The 19628-nt window shown below is 38.2% G+C and overlaps 1 protein-coding gene across 1 annotated transcript in view; it reads left to right on the top strand.

Annotated features, from left to right (window-relative positions):
• The first annotated feature begins 1178 nt into the window (after window positions 1-1178).
• LOC117559093 (oxysterol-binding protein-related protein 2-like) overlaps window positions 1179-19628 on the top strand; it is a 27652-nt gene continuing 9202 nt past the window's right edge. Inside the window, exons 1-9 of the mRNA XM_034235759.1 lie at window positions 1179-1311; window positions 1592-1689; window positions 3119-3224; window positions 5165-5240; window positions 7112-7246; window positions 8891-8988; window positions 11667-11849; window positions 16131-16238; window positions 16322-16411. Coding sequence (XP_034091650.1) covers window positions 1653-1689; window positions 3119-3224; window positions 5165-5240; window positions 7112-7246; window positions 8891-8988; window positions 11667-11849; window positions 16131-16238; window positions 16322-16411 — 833 coding nt within the window. The 5' untranslated portion in view covers window positions 1179-1311; window positions 1592-1652. The remainder of the gene's footprint in view (window positions 1312-1591; window positions 1690-3118; window positions 3225-5164; window positions 5241-7111; window positions 7247-8890; window positions 8989-11666; window positions 11850-16130; window positions 16239-16321; window positions 16412-19628) is intronic.

Genomic DNA, 19628 nt, shown 5'->3' with positions numbered 1-19628 from the left:
CAAAGTGCACCAGATTAATGCTTTTAACTTCAATATTTAAAAAAAAATCTTTCCGGGGGAGCATATCGAGACTTCATTGTAACAGTCGCGGGTAAATTGTGTATATGCGTGGGGAGTGTTGCAGTAGAACATTCCACTGTAGCGCCCGGTACCTTAATGGGAAACCCTAAATGTTTGAGCACCCTCTATGAAACGTCAAGCTACCCCACAGCACCCCCAAAATAAATCTCTGGTGCCGCTACTGAGCCAGACTATTTGTGTTGGGGGGGGCCCGACTTTTTTTTTCTCCAAAGGGGGGGCCTGACAGAAAAAGTTTGAGAACCACTGTCTTAACCCATCCTAGAACCAGGAGTCTAGTACCAGGAGCAGTGGCCAGCTATTGTACAGCGCCCGGGGAGCAATGGGAGTGAGGGGGGGAAGGGGGTTGTCCGGTGCCTTGCTCAAGGGCACCACGGCAGGGCAGGAGGTGAACTGGGACCTCTCCAAGTAGAAGTCCACACTCCATACTTAGGTCTGTTCGGGGACTTGAACCGGCTCACAGTCCAAGCCCCTACCGACTGAGCCACTGCCTGTATTACATTGATCCCAATCTGGGAAATATTTTGTTACATCAGTGTGTTCAGACATAAAGTAAAAAATAGTTAAAAAGTGGAACAGAGAATTAACAACAAAAAATTCAAAGTACAAATAAGATGACAAATATTATATTAACAACAGTATAAACATTCTGGATAATTAAAATGTTCTAAAAAAGTTAAAAAAATACTGCAGTTAGTAGCAAGAGTAGAACATAAACAATTATACAATATAAACATCTCAAAATAGAAAAAATAAAACAACTAAAAGTAAAAGAGTAAACATATGTAAATTATCTGACGAATAAAACTCTATAGACGGTTAAATTAGAGCCAACACAATATAAAAGGGGGATATTAATTATATTTAGTGTGCGAGACCATGCACATGAAGCTAGTTTATAAGACAGAAAACCGATCCAAAGCTAATAATACACCCTATTGTCAGGAATCCTCAGCCTGTATTTAAGTTGTTTGTTTGTTTGTATCTGATTTAAGGTCATATTATTGAATCTGATTTAAAAACATCTATTTTTAGAACTCTTTTTCATTTGATTCAGTGACATAAACAATGGAGAACAAGACAGGCCGGAAGTGGGCGGAGAGGACGCGCTGATTGGCTGCTGGATCTGTCAATCACAGTGTCCTTCCCGCCCACTTCCGCTCTGTTAGACACAGTTTACTCTTAGATTGAGTTTACTCTTCGATTGAGCAATAATTTGACCTTTATTCACAGGTATATTAAATCAAACGATGTTCAAATCTTCTCTACAGTATCTATGTGTATATTGTTAGCTTTGTTTGCCGCACTTCCTCCAGCTACATGTTTAATTTAGCTTAGCAGAAGCTATGCTAACGGCTGGTTAGCTAATCCGAGCTAGCAGCTAGCTGTTTTTGTTTTGGTTAGCAAAGCTGCTGACAGCGAGCCAAACAGCTGCTTTTTGTTAGTTTCTTAACATGCATTTGCTGGTGTTTTGCTGCCCCTGCTTGTGTGTAACGGGTCGCTGCTGTTGCAGGTGTTTCTGGCCGGATGTGATGCTCGGAGCTGCAGAAACAGGTGACTGATTTACTGTCAGGATGAACAGCGAGGAGGAGTTTTACGATGCTGAGACAGGTGAGAGGTTTGCCTATTGTATCACTGCTGGAAACTGAGTAACTAGGGACTTTACATTACAGTGGTTTAAAGTCACTGAATACATGTACTCAAGTACTGTACTTAAATACAATGTTGAGATACTTACTTTAACAGAGGTGGAAAAAGTACTCAGGTCTTGTACTTGAGTAAAAGTAGAAGTACTCAGATCTTGTTCTTGAGTAAAAGTAGAAGTACTCAGATCTTGTACTTAGTAAAAGTAGAAGTACTCAGATCTTGTACTTAGTAAAAGTAGAAGTACTCAGATCTTGTACTTGAGTAAAAGTAGAAGTACTCAGATCTTGTACTTGAGTAAAAGTAGAAGTACTCAGATCTTGTACTTGAGTAAAAGTAGAAGTACTCAGATCTTGTACTTAGTAAAAGTAGAAGTACTCAGATCTTGTACTTAGTAAAAGTAGAAGTACCAGAGTGTAGGAATACTCTGTTACAGTAAAAGTCCTGCATTCAAAATGTTCCTCAAGTAAAAGTAGAAAAGTATTCTCATCAAAATATAGTGAAAGTAGCGACAGTAAAAGTAGTCGTTGTGCAGATTGGTCCATTTCAGAATAATATATATGATATGTTTTATAATAATTGATCATGAAAGTGTTCTCAAAGCTGGTGAAGGTGCAGCTAGTTTGAATGGCTTTGTATACTGCAGGGTAGCTTGAGGATTTACTCCAGGTGGAACTAAAGTCTGATTCAACACTTGATTATATTTCACATCATTCATCCAGATCTGTGAAGTAACTAAAGGTATTAATACATGTAGTGGAGTAGAAGTACAAAGTAGCATAACATGGACATACTCAAGTAAAGTACAAGTACCTCAAAATTGTACTTATATTAAGTACAGTACTTGAGTAAATGTACTTAGTTACTTCCTACCTGTGCTTCTGACACTGTTGTAATTTTATGAGTAAATTATCTCACCACTTTATAGTGTGTACGGTCTGTTGCATTGAGTCATCATTTAAAACAAATCCTTATTTTCTATCTATGTATATAATATTTAATTAATGATAATGCTTTTTCCCTTTCTTTTACACACAGTGCTTTTATAAATATATAGTGCATTATAGATATTTAGATATGAGCTTTCGTCGTAACCCTAAGTAGGACAGTAGAACTTAAACAAGGTTTTTTGTATAAAATGTCCAAAAATAGTGAAATCTAACCTCCAGTTTCTCAAAGTCCAAGGCAATGTCTTCAGAAGTAACTTTTTGTCAGTCCAAAACCCAAAGAAACGTATTTAAAAATGACATTTAACAGAGAAAAGCAACACATCTTAACATCTGACGGTGAAAACAGCATTTCAAGGCCTTTTATATATCAAAAAATGACCAAATAATGTATCTCTCAAACACAAGTCAACCTGTTCCAGTAAAACGTCTCTGGTTTTCTCCGTCAGGGCTGGAGTCCGATGATTCCTGTGAGGTCAGTTTTAAAGACGCCCTGGTGTTCGAAAACAAGCAGGTGACGGACGGCAAACAGGAGAATGGAGTTTGGGAGCGCAGGTGAGGACACGTGCACTAAACGCACAAACACTTCAATCTGGCTTTTAATGTGTGATTGTTTTTGTATCGCTTGATTTAAATGTAACTATATTTATTTGTTGTTTCTTTTCTTTTCACTATCTCTGTAAAGCGGTTTTAAATTTGTTTCCGTCATGTTCTGGTCCTCCCTCTAGCGCAGTGTTTTTCAAAGTGGTGGCCCGACCCCCCGGGGGGCCGCCAGGGGCCGCCAGGGGACGCAAAGTTTGAGGGAAAGGGGAATTATTTTTTTTTAAAGTTACATTTTATTAATAACTGCATATCTATCAATCTATGTGTCCTTTGATGCCAATCTTTTAATATTTTTTACTTATTAATATATATATATATATATTTTTTAAATCTCACGACCCGCCCTTCAAGCGAATCAGAATCGAGCTGCCGCTACTGAGAGTGAAAATCTGCTCAGCTTTTGGAGCAAGTGAGAGCTCGTGAATATTTCGCTCTGCAGCCGGATGAAAGCACGGATGTAGCAAATATTGTTGTTTATATATATGAATATAAATATGTTTATTGTTAATATTACTGTTGAATATAATATATAATATTATTAAGGCATAAATAGCTTTCAAAAATGCTAAAAATATATGTTAATTGTTCATATTACTGTTCAAGATTATATAATATTATAAAGACAGAAATCACTTTAAAAATGCTTTAAAAATATGTTTACTGTTGATATTACTGTTTAATATTGTAAGAATGTTTATAACAGAAAACACAATCAATGTAATGAATGACAAACAAAAGATAAATCCAAAAAATGTTTAGAAGAATAACTGATTATTAATTATTAATACAAATATATATTAAGAAAATGTATTAAGCTGTATGATTAATTTGTCATATTTTCCATCATAATGTACTCATCATTTAAAAAAAAATTTGCAACAGGGGGGTCCCCGCCAGACAATAATGCTATATGGGGTCCTTGGCATGGCAAAGTTTGGGAACCCCTGTGCTAGCGTACATTTTTCTTGAAAATAAAAGATTAGGTCGTCGTCATCCGTGATATTGGCTTCGTTGTTTTAAGCCATAAGAACCCGGACCCATTTCTACTTTTGGGGACATTAAGGGGAACATATTTAGCCTAAATAGACCACGTCGAACTCATTTCAGACGAGTAACCCCCCCTTAGTGTCAAATATTAAGGCGAGACACTACAGGTGAACAGGGTCATTTTTTAAACTTAAAGATATCAGCTAGAAATGTTTCCAGTTAATAACTTACATTACGACCAGCATGTTTAAATATGCAAATGACCCATACTCTCATTAAATATGCGCATATTTTAATACATTTCAGGAACACAAATCTGAACATTGGATGAAGCCAGGTTCGAAATTCTTGTTTCATTTTGTAGTCATATTAGAAGCTAACGTTTTTACAGAAGGGGTTTTGGATATCTCTTTGGATCACTCCGTAAATCAGAAAATACAAAAAAACAGCCATAAAATATCAATTTTCGCCATGTTTTTAGGTATAACATGTTATATAATTCAGGCTATGAATGATATATGAACAAACCCTTCTGTAAAAACCTTCAGAATATTGATAGGAATATAACTGGAAGGTTTGGTGTGTGTAAGTGCTACTGAAGTGGAAATGTGTGTCCTTGGGCAAGACACTTCACCTGAACTTGCTCCTGTGGGTGTTGTCCACAGTGTAATGTGTATTTGTAAAGCGCTTTGAGGGTCATTGATAAAGCGCAAAACTAAATATAAGGATTATTATAAATGTCTACATCTCTGTGCACTTCCTCCGCAGAGCATTTGTGAAGCTAGTCAGGACTTTGATTCAGCTGTTCTCCCTTTAGAAACATGTGGTGATATTCTGCCAGTTTTTAACGGAGTAAAAGTGAAACGTTTTGTCTTTTTTCACATTATGTTTGAATCTCACTCCAGGAAAACCCTGCCTGCTGAGATGATCTCCAGAAACAACTTCAGTGTGTGGAGCATACTGAAGAAATGCATCGGCATGGTGAGTGATGATACCTGCGTCTCATTTCATCTGAATGGCAATCTACACATCTACCACCTGAGGTCTGATTCTGGGTCCAGGTGTTCTTAGTATTAAATTATTTCACACACAGTGACGTCACGAGCTACCCACAATGCAACGCGCGCCATATATATAAATACGCCATTTTCCTGGAGGTGCAAATATCCTGGAGGTGCAAATATAAACAGCTAGCTTATGTAGCCAGGCAGAGCGCACTAGGTTTTTTTTCTGAATTAACGACCGAAGAAATCGCCGCATGTCTTCGGATTACATCTCTGGACTTGAGGGGTGTGCTCTAGGTCGTTACCAGCGTAAACTAGAGCTGTGCGGGTTGTTACAGACTGCCTGCAGATGTATGGAAAAACGACCCCTCGAAAGTGGCCTTCGTCGATTTTGGCTGCATCTACGTCTAATTTCTGGAAACACCAGGTGAATACCCCACTTGTCACAATAATATTATCATGCCAATGCATATATGTGGTATTTTAGAGTTGACTAGATATTGATTAAGGCAATAGACTATGATATTCAGTACAGGAAGCTTAGCAACACCTAGACGGTGTACGGCTAAACCCTCTGCCTGCTTGCACCTCGCGTAAAACGGCGGATACCGGAAGTACGGTGTCGCCCTCAGCCCAATACCCGTATCTGTGTGTGAAAGAATAAGTGCCTGTTTTAAGCTTTCATCGAGCTGAGACTAGATGAGTCAGTTCTCTGCGATGCTGGCTATTATTAGATTGCATCTTCTTTGTCATCTGAAAGAAAATAGCTTACATAAACATAGGGATGGATATTGCTATGCTGTGTTCGTTATTCTCGCGTCCAGGAGAGAAGCTTTAAAAGGAGACTAAATGGAGTCTCTGAGAAGGTTCAAATGGTAATTTCATTAAATGGGGCGGTAATGTTACAAGCAGAAGATGATTCAGAGAGAGGGAAGTAAAGAGCTCCCTCTCTGTGGTCCAGAAGAGAACCCACAAGCCTTCGTCCTTCCCGCTTGCTGGCTGTTCGCTCCTCCTCTCTGGGGGCTGTGGTGACGTAGGAGACTTCCCCCCTCGTTCTTCTGTGTCCGATATTGCGTCAAACAGAGGATTTCGACATTTTACATTCACTGCTTACTTCCACATCCTCCTTATCTCTTTCATAACTTTATATGTAATACATGTTAACGGCGTTAATAGCCACTTTAATGATACTAATGGACGGTAGTCCCGGATGTCGTCATGAAGGATTTTCAGAATAAAAGCTTGGTATTGAGAACTTCCGTTTTTTTCCAGAATAAAATAGCGTTTAAGGTACATTATGCCATAAAACATTTTAATTTCTAACAGTATCGTTAAGGTTTTAACGGTACTACTACTTTTATCAATACCGCTTATCGACCCGGTCCTTTAACGGGACTCTTATCGGTGTGTGTGTGTGTGTGTGTGTGTGTGCCGCGTGTGTGAACTGCCCCGCCCCCTCGCACACAGACTGGGGAGAGAGATCTCTCGTCTGGATTGGAAAGATCTAAAATACATCAGATGCATTTTGCATATTAGAAACGGAGTTGGCGAAACTAAAACTGCAATATAATGTTTGTGTAGCAATAATAATCTTTTTGAAATGTCTCAGATAAAAAGACCGATAACATCGGAGCTTAACGGTACCACTGTCTTTAATAATTCAGCCCCGGGGCCCATTTAATACCGGGGCTCGGTACCCACCCCTACATGACACTTACATTTATCTGAAACACTTGTCTTACAGCTGAAAGATTGAGAATATTTGTTTTGTATTTTGCCCAACATTGTCACACTTTAAATCTGATATTGTCCGTTCTTTTCTGTGTTGTCCCCCCTGTGCTCTCGCAGGAGCTTTCTAAAATCGCGATGCCGGTGGTGTTTAACGAGCCGCTGAGTTTCCTGCAGAGAATCTCAGAATACATGGAGCACACGCAGCTCATCCACCAGGCCTGCAGCCTGTCGGACTCCACGGACCGCATGCAGGTAGGACTCTGAATGCATATCTCCATCTGCCTTGTTATAACACACCAGCTTGCATTGATTTTATGGCTAAAGAAGATACAGATATTTTCTAGGTTTTGTGTATAAAATAGTGAAATCTAACCTCCCAGTTTCTCAAAGGTAATGTCTTCAGAAGTCACTTTTTGTCATTCCAAAACCCAAAGATATTCACTTTAATATGATTCAAAACACACAGAAACAAGAAATCTTTACATTCAAGAGGTTTTAAGCTGCAGTTTTTCACATTTTCTCATGAAAAATACATTTCATTTATTGATTGGTCTGTGATTATTAGATTAGATTAGATTAAACTTTAAGTACATTGCACAACGAAAGGCAGTTTGCCAGAAAGTGCAAAGAGTAGATAAAGTGCTCGAGGAAAACTTGAAACTAGTAAGCCGATAACCAACTATTAATTTAACAGATAATAATAATTCTTTATGGAGTAACTGGTCCTTAAAAGCTCAGAAGTAAAACAAAATGAAGCATAACCTTTCTATGAACCAAGTTTGAATATCTAGTATTTTCAGTTTTAACATAACATTAGAAAAAAGGGCACCACCTTACAATAAGACTACCCTAATAAAGGATTCATAAAGGGTTTATAATTATTTCATTTCATTTCAAACCTTTATTTATACAGATAAATCCCATTGAGATCATTGATCTCTTTTTCAAGGGAGACCTGAATTAGGTTGTAAACACTTTATTAATCATTAAGAACCATTTATAAACCAGTTCTAACATAGACATCAACACAGGCTCACTATTTGGCAAGATGACTAAGCGTTATAGTGGCTACTTAGTGAGCATCAAGTCAGTGAACAACAGATACCAAGGATGCTGGCTGATGAAGGAGACGAAGTAAGCTAGGTAGCCACTTAGCAGTACAGATACATGTGGGCTTACTATTTGGCAAGATGACTAAGCCTTATATTGGCTACTTAAAATGTTTTGCTCGGTTCTGTTGCATCTTACTTTTTCATGTGAGAAATGTGTATTAGGTAAATGGTAAATGGACTGTACTTATGTAGCCCTTTATCCAGTCTTTAAGACCCCTCAAAGCGCTTTACATACTACATGTCGTTCACCCATTCATACAGAGCAGTGTACTTTACTCTAGGACCTAACATTCACACACAGTTGGCCATCTGGAGCAACTCAGGGTTGAGTATCTTGCCCAAGGATACATCGATATGTTGGCTGCATGGGCTGGGATCGAACCAACAACCGTCTGGTTGAAAGACGACCGCACTCCCTCGCAGCCACAGTCGCCCTTATTAGGTAATCGTGAATGTTATAACTGTTTCATAAATGGACATGTGTATTAAACTTAAAAACAACGCACCCTTTCAGTAGTTATAAATGTTAGTAACTCATTAATAAATGGTCATAAGAGATGCCAAGAAACATCAAGATGGATGGGGGGGAATCAACTCAGTGAGCAACAGATACCAAGGATGCTGGCTGATGAAGAAGACGAAGTAAGCTAGGTAGCCAATATAAGGCTTAGCAGTACAGATACATGTGGGCTCACTATTTGGCAAGCAACCGGTCACAGTTGCCCTGTTTATCTCATGTCTTATAAAAGCTTATTGATGATTTATATAAATGACTGTGTGACAGGTTGTTGCTGCGTTTGCTGTGTCGGCAGTAGCATCTCAATGGGAACGGACTGGAAAACCATTTAATCCTTTACTGGGGGAAACGTACGAACTCATGAGGTATCAGAGAGCACTTCTTAACACTTTACAGAACATTATCGCATGTTTTTAACCCATTGGCTTCGGTTACTACTTGAGATGTGTGTGATGTGTTCTGCTCGTATGTTTGTTCCTTTCGGGACTCCGCGTGGTCTGTGCTTTGTTTTTATGTTGACCTTACATTTCTGCCTCCATGTTGTTATTGTGTTCATGTTTCTGTGGTCTCAATTTTAACTTTTGTTCTATTTCAAAGTCAACTTTAATGTCAATCTTTCAGTTTGTGTGCACAGACAGAGAGATCGAAATAATGTTTCCAACAATCCCGAATACAGAAATAAAATTATAAAAATATACAAATATGTATATCCTATAGGGGTGGGAATCAATCAAGTATTGCGATACTTAAGCCACGATACAATAGTATTGCGATTCTTAAGCCACGATACAATAGTATTGCGATTCTTAAGGCACGATACGATACTATTGCAATAATTAAGCCACGATACGATAGTATTGCGATACTTAAACCTCGATACAATAGTATTGCGATTCTTAAACCACGATACGATACTATTGCAATAGTTAAGCCTCGATACAATAGTATTGCGATACTTAAGCCACAATACGATAGTATTGCAATACTTAAGCCTCGATACAATAGTATTGCGATAATTAAGCCTCGATACAATAGTATTGCGATTCTTAAACCACAATACGATAGTATTGCGATTCTTAAACCACAATACGATTCTATTGCAATAATTAAGCCACGATACGATAGTATTGCAATACTTAAGCCTCGATACAATAGTATTGCGATACTTAAGCCACAATACGATAGTATTGCAATACTTAAGCCACAATACGATAGTATTGCAATACTTAAGCCTCGATACAATAGTATTGCGATTCTTAAACCACGATACTATTGTATTGCGATACTTAAGCCTCGATACAATAGTATTGCGATACTTAAGACTCGATACAATAGTATTGCGATACTTAAGCCACGATACGATAGTATTGCAATACTTAAGCCTCGATACAATAGTATTGCGATACTTAAGCCTCGATACAATAGTATTGCGATACTTAAGCCTCGATACAATAGTATTGCGATACTTAAGCCTCGATACAATAGTATTGCGATACTTAAGCCACGATATGATAGTATTGCAATACTTAAGCCTCGATACAATAGTATTGCGATACTTAAGCCTCGATACAATAGTATTGCGATACTTAAGCCTCGATACAATAGTATTGCGATACTTAAGCCACAATACAATAGTATTGCGATACTTAAGCCACGATACGATAGTATTGCAATACTTAAGCCTCGATACAATAGTATTGCGATACTTAAGCCTCGATACAATAGTATTGCGATACTTAAGCCTCGATACAATAGTATTGCGATACTTAAGCCACAATACGATAGTATTGCGATACTTAAGCCTCGATACAATAGTATTGCGATACTTAAGCCTCGATACAATAGTATTGCGATACTTAAGCCTCGATACAATAGTATTGCGATACTTAAGCCTCGATACGATACTATCGCGATACTTAAGCCACGATACGATGATACTATCGCGATACTTAAGCCACGATACGATGATACTATCGCAATACTTAAGCCATGATACAATAGTATTGCGATTCTTAAACCACGATACAATAGTATTGCAATACTTAAGCCTCGATACAATAGTATTGCGATACTTAAGCCACGATACGATAGTATTGCAATACTTAAGCCTCGATACAATAGTATTGCAATACTTAAGCCTCGATACAATAGTATTACGATACTTAAGCCACGATACGATAGTATTGCAATACTTAAGCCTCGATACAATAGTATTGCGATACTTAAGCCTCGATACAATAGAATTGCAATACTTAAGCCTCGATACAATAGTATTGCGATACTTAAGCCACGATACGATACTATCGCGATACTTAAGCCACGATACGACGATACTATCGCAATACTTAAGCCATGATACAATAGTATTGCGATTCTTAAACCACGATACAATAGTATTGCAATACTTAAGCCTCGATACAATAGTATTGCAATACTTAAGCCTTGATACAATAGTATTGCGATACTTAAGCCACGATACTATTGCGATACTTAAGCCACGATACGATGATACTATCGCAATACTTAAGCCATGATACAATAGTATTGCGATTCTACGATATGCTGAGTATTGCGATACGATATATTGCAAATCACATGACTCATATCCATGTCAGTCTTCCCTTCCTGGTTAAAAAATGTATTTGCAATATGACTAGTTTATGTAAATGTGTTATGTTTATGTTTAACCGTCTTTCGGAGGGATAAGCTACAGTTTATATAATAAAATATCGATACTTGGCGTCCGTGTATCGATACAATATCGCCACGCAAAGTACTATGCTGCATCGATTATTTCCCCCACCCCTAATATCCTATAATCAACAGACACATCTGCACATATTAAGATATAAACACAACAATCAATATATACAAAATAACAGTCACATCAATATATTTGGGAATGTACATTAGTGCAAGATTGTCCATAGCAGCGTAAACAAAAGTGTCTGGTGCTGGATTTGAGTGTCTGAGTGTGTGTGGAGTTATAGGCCATTATTTCTGTGAAAAGGTGCTATAATAAATACACTTGTGTTTCTCACAGGGAGGAGGAGGGCTACAGGTTGATCTCGGAGCAGGTGAGCCACCACCCCCCCGTCAGTGCTTTCCACGCTCAGTCTCTGAAGCACGAGTTCGAGTTTCACGGATCCATCGACCCCAAACTCAAGTTCTGGGGAAAAAGTGTGGAGGCCGAGCCCAAAGGCACCATGACCCTGGAGCTGCTCAAGTGAGTGAAGAGCACACACATCCTTTACTCAAGTAGAAGTACAGATACTCGTGTTTAAAAATACTCTGGTAAAAGTAGAAGCACTGACTAAACTTCTTTACTCAAGTAAAAGTAAAGAGGCTTTGAAATGTACTTCAGTAAAAAGTACCCATAACTAGCAGCTGTTTTTAAAGAGTACCTGACCTCCCTTTATATTAATAGAACAATAATGTCATTGTTAGCTAATGAATGTTTCCATGCTGAACAACGGCAACATGACAACGTTTCCATTGGTCCCTCTTCTTTAAAGAAGACCAGGAAATGATGGATACACGGATCGTGTTCAAATCAATAGGCACGCAATGACTCTAAATAATAATGATCACGCACCAAACACACATTCAGACTAAAGGAACCAGCTGTTTGGGAAATGAGAGAAGTAGAAAGTACAGGTATTTGAGTTCAACATGTAAGAAGTAGAAAGTACAGGTATTTGTGTTCTACATGTAAGAAGTAGAAAGTACAGGTATTTGTGTTCAAAGTGTAAGAAGTAGAAAGTACAGGTATTTGTGTTCAACATGTAAGAAGTAGAAAGTACAGGTATTTGAGTTCAACATGTAAGAAGTAGAAAGTACAGGTATTTGTGTTCAACATGTAAGAAGTAGAAAGTACAGGTATTTGTGTTCAACATGTAAGAAGTAGAAAGTACAGGTATTTGTGTTCAACATGTAAGAAGTAGAAAGTACAGGTATTTAAGTTCAACATGTAAGAAGTAGAAAGTACAGGTATTTGAGTTCAACATGTAAGAAGTAGAAAGTACAGGTATTTGAGTTCAACATGTAAGAAGTAGAAAGTACAGGTATTTGAGTTCAACATGTAAGAAGTAGAAAGTACAGGTATTTGTGTTCAACATGTAAGAAGTAGAAAGTACAGGTATTTGAGTTCAACATGTAAGAAGAAGAAAGTACAGGTATTTGAGTTCAACATGTAAGAAGTAGAAAGTACAGGTATTTGTGTTCAACATGTAAGAAGTAGAAAGTACAGGTATTTGAGTTCAACATGTAAGAAGTAGAAAGTACAGGTATTTGTGTTCAACATGTAAGAAGTAGAAAGTTCAGGTATTTGAGTTCAACATGTAAGAAGTAGAAAGTACAGGTATTTGAGTTCAACATGTAAGAAGTAGAAAGTACAGGTATTTGTGTTCAACATGTAAGAAGTAGAAAGTACAGGTATTTGGGTTCAAAATGTAAGAAGTAGAAAGTACAGGTATTTGAGTTCAACATGTAAGAAGTAGAAAGTACAGGTATTTGTGTTCAACATGTAAGAAGTAGAAAGTACAGGTATTTGAGTTCAACATGTAAGAAGTAGAAAGTACAGGTATTTGTGTTCAACATGTAAGAAGTAGAAAGTTCAGGTATTTGTGTTCAACATGTAAGAAGTAGAAAGTACAGGTATTTGTGTTCAACATGTAAGAAGTAGAAAGTACAGGTATTTGAGTTCAACATGTAAGAAGTAGAAAGTACAGGTATTTGAGTTCAACACATAAGAAGTAGAAAGTACAGGTATTTGGGTTCAAAATGTAAGAAGTAGAAAGTACAGGTATTTGAGTTCAACATGTAAGAAGTAGAAAGTACAGGTATTTGTGTTCAACATGTAAGAAGTAGAAAGTACAGGTATTTGTGTTCAACATGTAAGAAGTAGAAAGTTCAGGTATTTGTGTTCAACATGTAAGAAGTAGAAAGTACAGGTATTTGTGTTCAACATGTAAGAAGTAGAAAGTACAGGTATTTGAGTTCAACATGTAAGAAGTAGAAAGTACAGGTATTTGTGTTCAACATGTAAGAAGTAGAAAGTTCAGGTATTTGTGTTCAACATGTAAGAAGTAGAAAGTACAGGTATTTGGGTTCAAAATGTAAGAAGTAGAAAGTACAGGTATTTGTGTTCAACATGTTCGAAGTAGAAAGTACAGGTATTTGTGTTCAACATGTTCGAAGTAGAAAGTACAGGTATTTGAGTTCAACATGTAAGAAGTGGAAAGTACAGGTATTTGGGTTCAAAATGTAAGAAGTAGAAAGTACAGGTATTTGTGTTCAACATGTTCGAAGTAGAAAGTACAGGTATTTGGGTTCAAAATGTAAGAAGTAGAAAGTACAGGTATTTGAGTTCAACATGTAAGAAGTAGAAAGTACAGGTATTTGTGTTCAACATGTAAGAAGTAGAAAGTTCAGGTATTTGTGTTCAACATGTAAGTAGAAAGTTCAGGTATTTGTGTTCAACATGTAAGAAGTAGAAAGTACAGGTATTTGAGTTCAACATGTAAGAAGTAGAAAGTACAGGTATTTGAGTTCAACATGTAAGAAGTAGAAAGTACAGGTATTTGTGTTCAACATGTAAGAAGTAGAAAGTACAGGTATTTGAGTTCAACATGTAAGAAGTAGAAAGTACAGGTATTTGTGTTCAACATGTAAGAAGTAGAAAGTTCAGGTATTTGAGTTCAACATGTAAGAAGTAGAAAGTACAGGTATTTGTGTTCAACATGTAAGAAGTAGAAAGTTCAGGTATTTGTGTTCAACATGTAAGAAGTAGAAAGTACAGGTATTTGTGTTCAACATGTAAGAAGTAGAAAGTACAGGTATTTGTGTTCAACATGTAAGAAGTAGAAAGTACAGGTATTTGTGTTCAACATGTAAGAAGTAGAAAGTACAGGTATTTGAGTTCAACATGTAAGAAGTAGAAAGTACAGGTATTTGTGTTCAACATGTAAGAAGTAGAAAGTTCAGGTATTTGAGTTCAACATGTAAGAAGTAGAAAGTACAGGTATTTGTGTTCAACATGTAAGAAGTAGAAAGTTCAGGTATTTGTGTTCAACATGTAAGAAGTAGAAAGTACAGGTATTTGGGTTCAAAATGTAAGAAGTAGAAAGTACAGGTATTTGAGTTCAACATGTAAGAAGTAGAAAGTACAGGTATTTGGGTTCAAAATGTAAGAAGTAGAAAGTACAGGTATTTGAGTTCAACATGTAAGAAGTAGAAAGTACAGGTATTTGAGTTCAACATGTATGAAGTAGAAAGTACAGGTATTTGTGTTCAACATGTAAGAAGTAGAAAGTACAGGTATTTGAGTTCAACATGTAAGAAGTAGAAAGTACAGGTATTTGAGTTCAACATGTAAGAAGTAGAAAGTACAGGTATTTGGGTTCAAAATGTAAGAAGTAGAAAGTACAGGTATTTGAGTTCAACATGTAAGAAGTAAACAATTGTCGTAAAAATAAGTAGTGGAGTAAAGTACTGATACTAGAAACATGTACTTAAGTACAGTAACAAAGTATTTGTACTCTGCTACTTCCCACCTCTGGGTGTCTGTTTGCATTAAGAATGAGGCTTTTCCTAAAATAATTTGTTATTCTGCATTTTAGTGGCACTTATTTGAAGAAATCTTTAACGCAACAGTTCCATATTCAAGGAAACACATTTATTTCCTTTAATACAGAACTTTAAACAAGAAGATTCATATATCTGTCTGTTTTATATATGAAGCTACAAGCAGCATTTATGTGTAGCTTAGCTTAGCATAAAGACTGGGAACAGCTAACCTGTTGCTGCACAAAGGTAACAAAATCTATCATCTAAAAAGCTCACTAATTAAAATTCACCACAACGACTTTAACCGTCAATAAATTACCTTTTTGCACTTCGTACCTATTAGCTTCTGAGGTGCTAACAGATCTAGGTTAGCTGTTTCTCCATGTTTACCATCTTAATGCTAAGCTAAGTGGCTGCTTCATATTATTAGACGAGACAAAATAAATGTATTTAAGCAAGATATTGATCTTATTCTTTTTAAAGTGTATGTGTCCTCCTGGCGTCCTTCCTTGTTTATCTATCAAGCCACTAGACGCCTTAAACAGACATTTTTGACTCGTTTTCTTTCCTTTATATTACTTACAGTTGAAGAGACGAGAGATTTTTGCTCAAAATCAAATAACAATCTTTTACAAATGCAACAAAGAAAAGAGGTCTTTACAATAGTCAAAACAAAGGCAAAACTCAAATTAAATAACAAACAACTTAGCTATTCTTTCTGTCTTGTTAAGGCTTATATCACTTCATAACTTAAAGGGTAATTGAACGGTTAAAAACGGTTCCTCAACGGCGTCTTTCTGACAGCTTTCCCATAGTCACTTCAGAGGAGGTGGCGTGGGAATTGTAGTCTTTTATACTCTGGTTGACTACAGACGTCACGATTAGGTGGCCTTTCTTATAAAAACAAAACACTGGCTCTAACAGTATGTATTTCCTGCAGACATAAAGAAGCGTACACGTGGACGAACCCGATGTGCTGCGTGCACAACATCATCCTGGGAAAACTCTGGATCGAGCAGTACGGAACCGTGGAGATAATCAACCACAGGTGAACGAAGATAAATGCAGGATCACACACTGGTCCGATTACTGGTTGTTTATTTGACATATTTTCCGTTTGTACCTCATCAGCACGGGAGATAAGTGTGTGTTGAACTTCAAACCGGTGGGCATGTTTGGGAAAGAGCTGCACAGAGTGGTGGGTCACATCCAGGACAAAAGGTAACGGCACAATATTTGATTGATTGATTGATATATTTTATTTCGAACAAGTAAAATTACAAAAACAAAACAAATGGTGCAGTGCATAGTCATGTAAGACAAATCAAAACAAAAAAATGACAAAACAAAAAATGACATTTACAACAACAACAACAGCATTAGCAACATAAACAGTGCCACATCTAATGTTCGAAAAGGAGTGAGAAGAAGTATAATTTATTTAATCTCACCCCCTTGTCCCTAAATGATTTATTTATAATCTGTAATCTGCAATAATTATCATTTTTATGCATTATTATTGATATTATTAGTATTATTAATCGGCTTTACCTGTTGATTGACATATATATATACACATATACATACACTGATATACATATATGCACACCTACATACTCACACATATACAAATAGCCAAACACCTTCCCCATCCCTGTACCTCGAGAAAATAATTTCTCTGTATTTCCTCTTGAACTGGTTAATGTCTGGACATCGCTTTAGCTCCACATCCACACTGTTCCATAGTCTCACTCCACGTTCACACTGTTCCATAGTCTCACTCCACGTTCACACTGTTCCATAGTCTCACTCCACGTTCACACTGTTCCATAGTCTCACTCCACGTTCACACTGTTCCATAGTCTCACTCCACATCCACACTGTTCCATAGTCTCACTCCACGTTCACACTGTTCCATAGTCTCACTCCACATTCACACTGTTCCATAGTCTCGCTCCACATTCACACTGTTCCATAGTCTCACTCCACATTCACACTGTTCCATAGTCTCACTCCACATTCACTCTGTTCCATAGTCTCACTCCACGTTCACACTGTTCCATAATCTCACTCCACGTTCACACTGTTCCATAGTCTCACTCCACATTCACACTGTTACATAGTCTCGCTCCACGTTCACACTGTTCCATAGTCTCACTCCACGTTCACACTGTTCCATAGTCTCACTCCACGTTCACACTGTTCCATAGTCTCACTCCACGTTCACACTGTTACATAGTCTCACTCCACATTCACACTGTTCCATAGTCTCACTCCACGTTCACACTGTTCCATAATCTCACTCCACATTCACACTGTTCCATAGTCTCACTCCACGTTCACACTGTTCCATAGTCTCACTCCACTTTCACACTGTTCCATAGTCTCACTCCACATTCACACTGTTCCATAGTCTCACTCCACGTTCACACTGTTCCATAGTCTCACTCCACATTCACACTTCCATAATCTCACTCCACGTTCACACTGTTCCATAGTCTCACTCCACGTTCACACTGTTCCATAGTCTCACTCCACATTCACTCTGTTCCATAGTCTCACTCCACATTCACACTGTTCCATAGTCTCACTCCACATTCACACTGTTCCATAGTCTCACTCCACGTTCACACTGTTCCATAGTCTCACTCCACATTCCCACTGTTCCATAGTCTCACTCCACGTTCACACTGTTCCATAGTCTCACTCCACATTCACACTGTTCCATAGTCTCACCCCACGTTCACACTGTTCAATAGTCTCACTCCACATTCACACTGTTCCATAGTCTCACTCCACATTCACTCAGTTCCATAGTCTCACTCCACATTCACACTGTTCCATAGTCTCACTCCACATTCACACTGTTCCATAGTCTCACTCCACGTTCACACTGTTCCATAGTCTCACTCCACGTTCACACTGTTCCATAGTCTCACTCCACGTTCACACTGTTCCAAAGTCTCACTCCACGTTCACACTGTTCCATAGTTTCACTCCACGTTCACACTGTTACATAGTCTCACTCCACGTTCACACTGTTCCATAGTCTCACTCCACGTTCACACTGTTCCATAGTCTCACTCCACGTTCACACTGTTCCATAGTCTCACTCCACATTCACACTGTTCCATAGTCTCACTCCACGTTCACACTGTTCCATAGTCTCACTCCACATTCACACTGTTCCATAGTCTCACTTCACGTTCACACTGTTCCATAGTCTCACTCCACATTCACTCTGTTCCATAGTCTCACTCCACATTCACTCTGTTCCATAGTCTCACTCCACGTTCACACTGTTCCATAGTCTCACTCCACATTCACACTGTTTCATAATCTCACTCCACATTCACACTGTTCCAGTCTCACTCCACGTTCACACTGTTCCATAGTCTCACTCCACGTTCACACTGTTCCATAGTCTCACTCCACGTTCACACTGTTCCATAGTCTCACTCCACATTCACACTGTTTCATAGTCTCACTCCACATTCAAACTGTTCCATAGTTTCACTCCACATTCACACTGTTCCATAGTCTCACTCCACGTTCACACTGTTCCATAGTCTCACTCCACGTTCACACTGTTCCATAGTCTCACTCCACTCACTTACACACTGTTCCATAGTCTCACTCCCACGTTCACACTGTTCCATAGTCTCACTCCACGTTCACACTGTTCCATAGTCTCACTCCACGTTCACACTGTTCCATAGTCTCACTCCACGTTCACACTGTTCCATAGTCTCACTCCACGTTCACACTGTTCATAGTCTCACTCCACATTCACACTGTTCCATAGTCTCACTCCACGTTCACACTGTTCCATAGTCTCACTCCACGTCACACTGTTCCATAGTCTCACTCCCGTTCACACTGTTCCATAGTCTCACTCCACGTTCAAGCACTGTTTCCATAGTCTCACTCCACGTTCACACTGTTCAATAGTCTCACTCCACCTTCACACTGTTCCTAGTCTCACTCCACGTTCACACTGTTCATAGTTCTCACTCCACCGTTCACACTGTTTCCATAGTTCACTCCCACGTTCACACTGTTCCATAGTCTCGCTCCACGTTCACACTGTTCCATAGTCTCACTCCACGTTCACACTGTTCCATAGTCTCGCTCCACGTTCACACTGTTCCATAGTCTCACTCCACGTTCACACTGTTCCATAGTCTCACTCCACGTTCACACTGTTCCATAGTCTTACTCCACAGGCTGAGATACAAAAAGTTCTTCTGGTTGTACGGACCCTATGAATTTTGAATTGAAATGGTCTCCTTGAACTATATCCCCCCACTTGTTGAGTGAATACTTTTTGGATGTTTCCCGGTAAAACGTTATGATTAGCCTTAAACATGATTTGTGCCGTTTGGAATTCTACCAGGTCTGTGAATTTTAACAATGTTGACTGCAGGAATAATGTGTT

The sequence above is a fragment of the Gymnodraco acuticeps genome, unplaced genomic scaffold (genome assembly GCF_902827175.1).
Source record: "Gymnodraco acuticeps unplaced genomic scaffold, fGymAcu1.1, whole genome shotgun sequence".
Classification (NCBI taxonomy): domain Eukaryota; kingdom Metazoa; phylum Chordata; class Actinopteri; order Perciformes; family Bathydraconidae; genus Gymnodraco; species Gymnodraco acuticeps.
The sequence above is the reverse complement of the archived record's forward strand: the minus strand, read 5'-3'. Positions and strand labels throughout refer to the sequence as shown.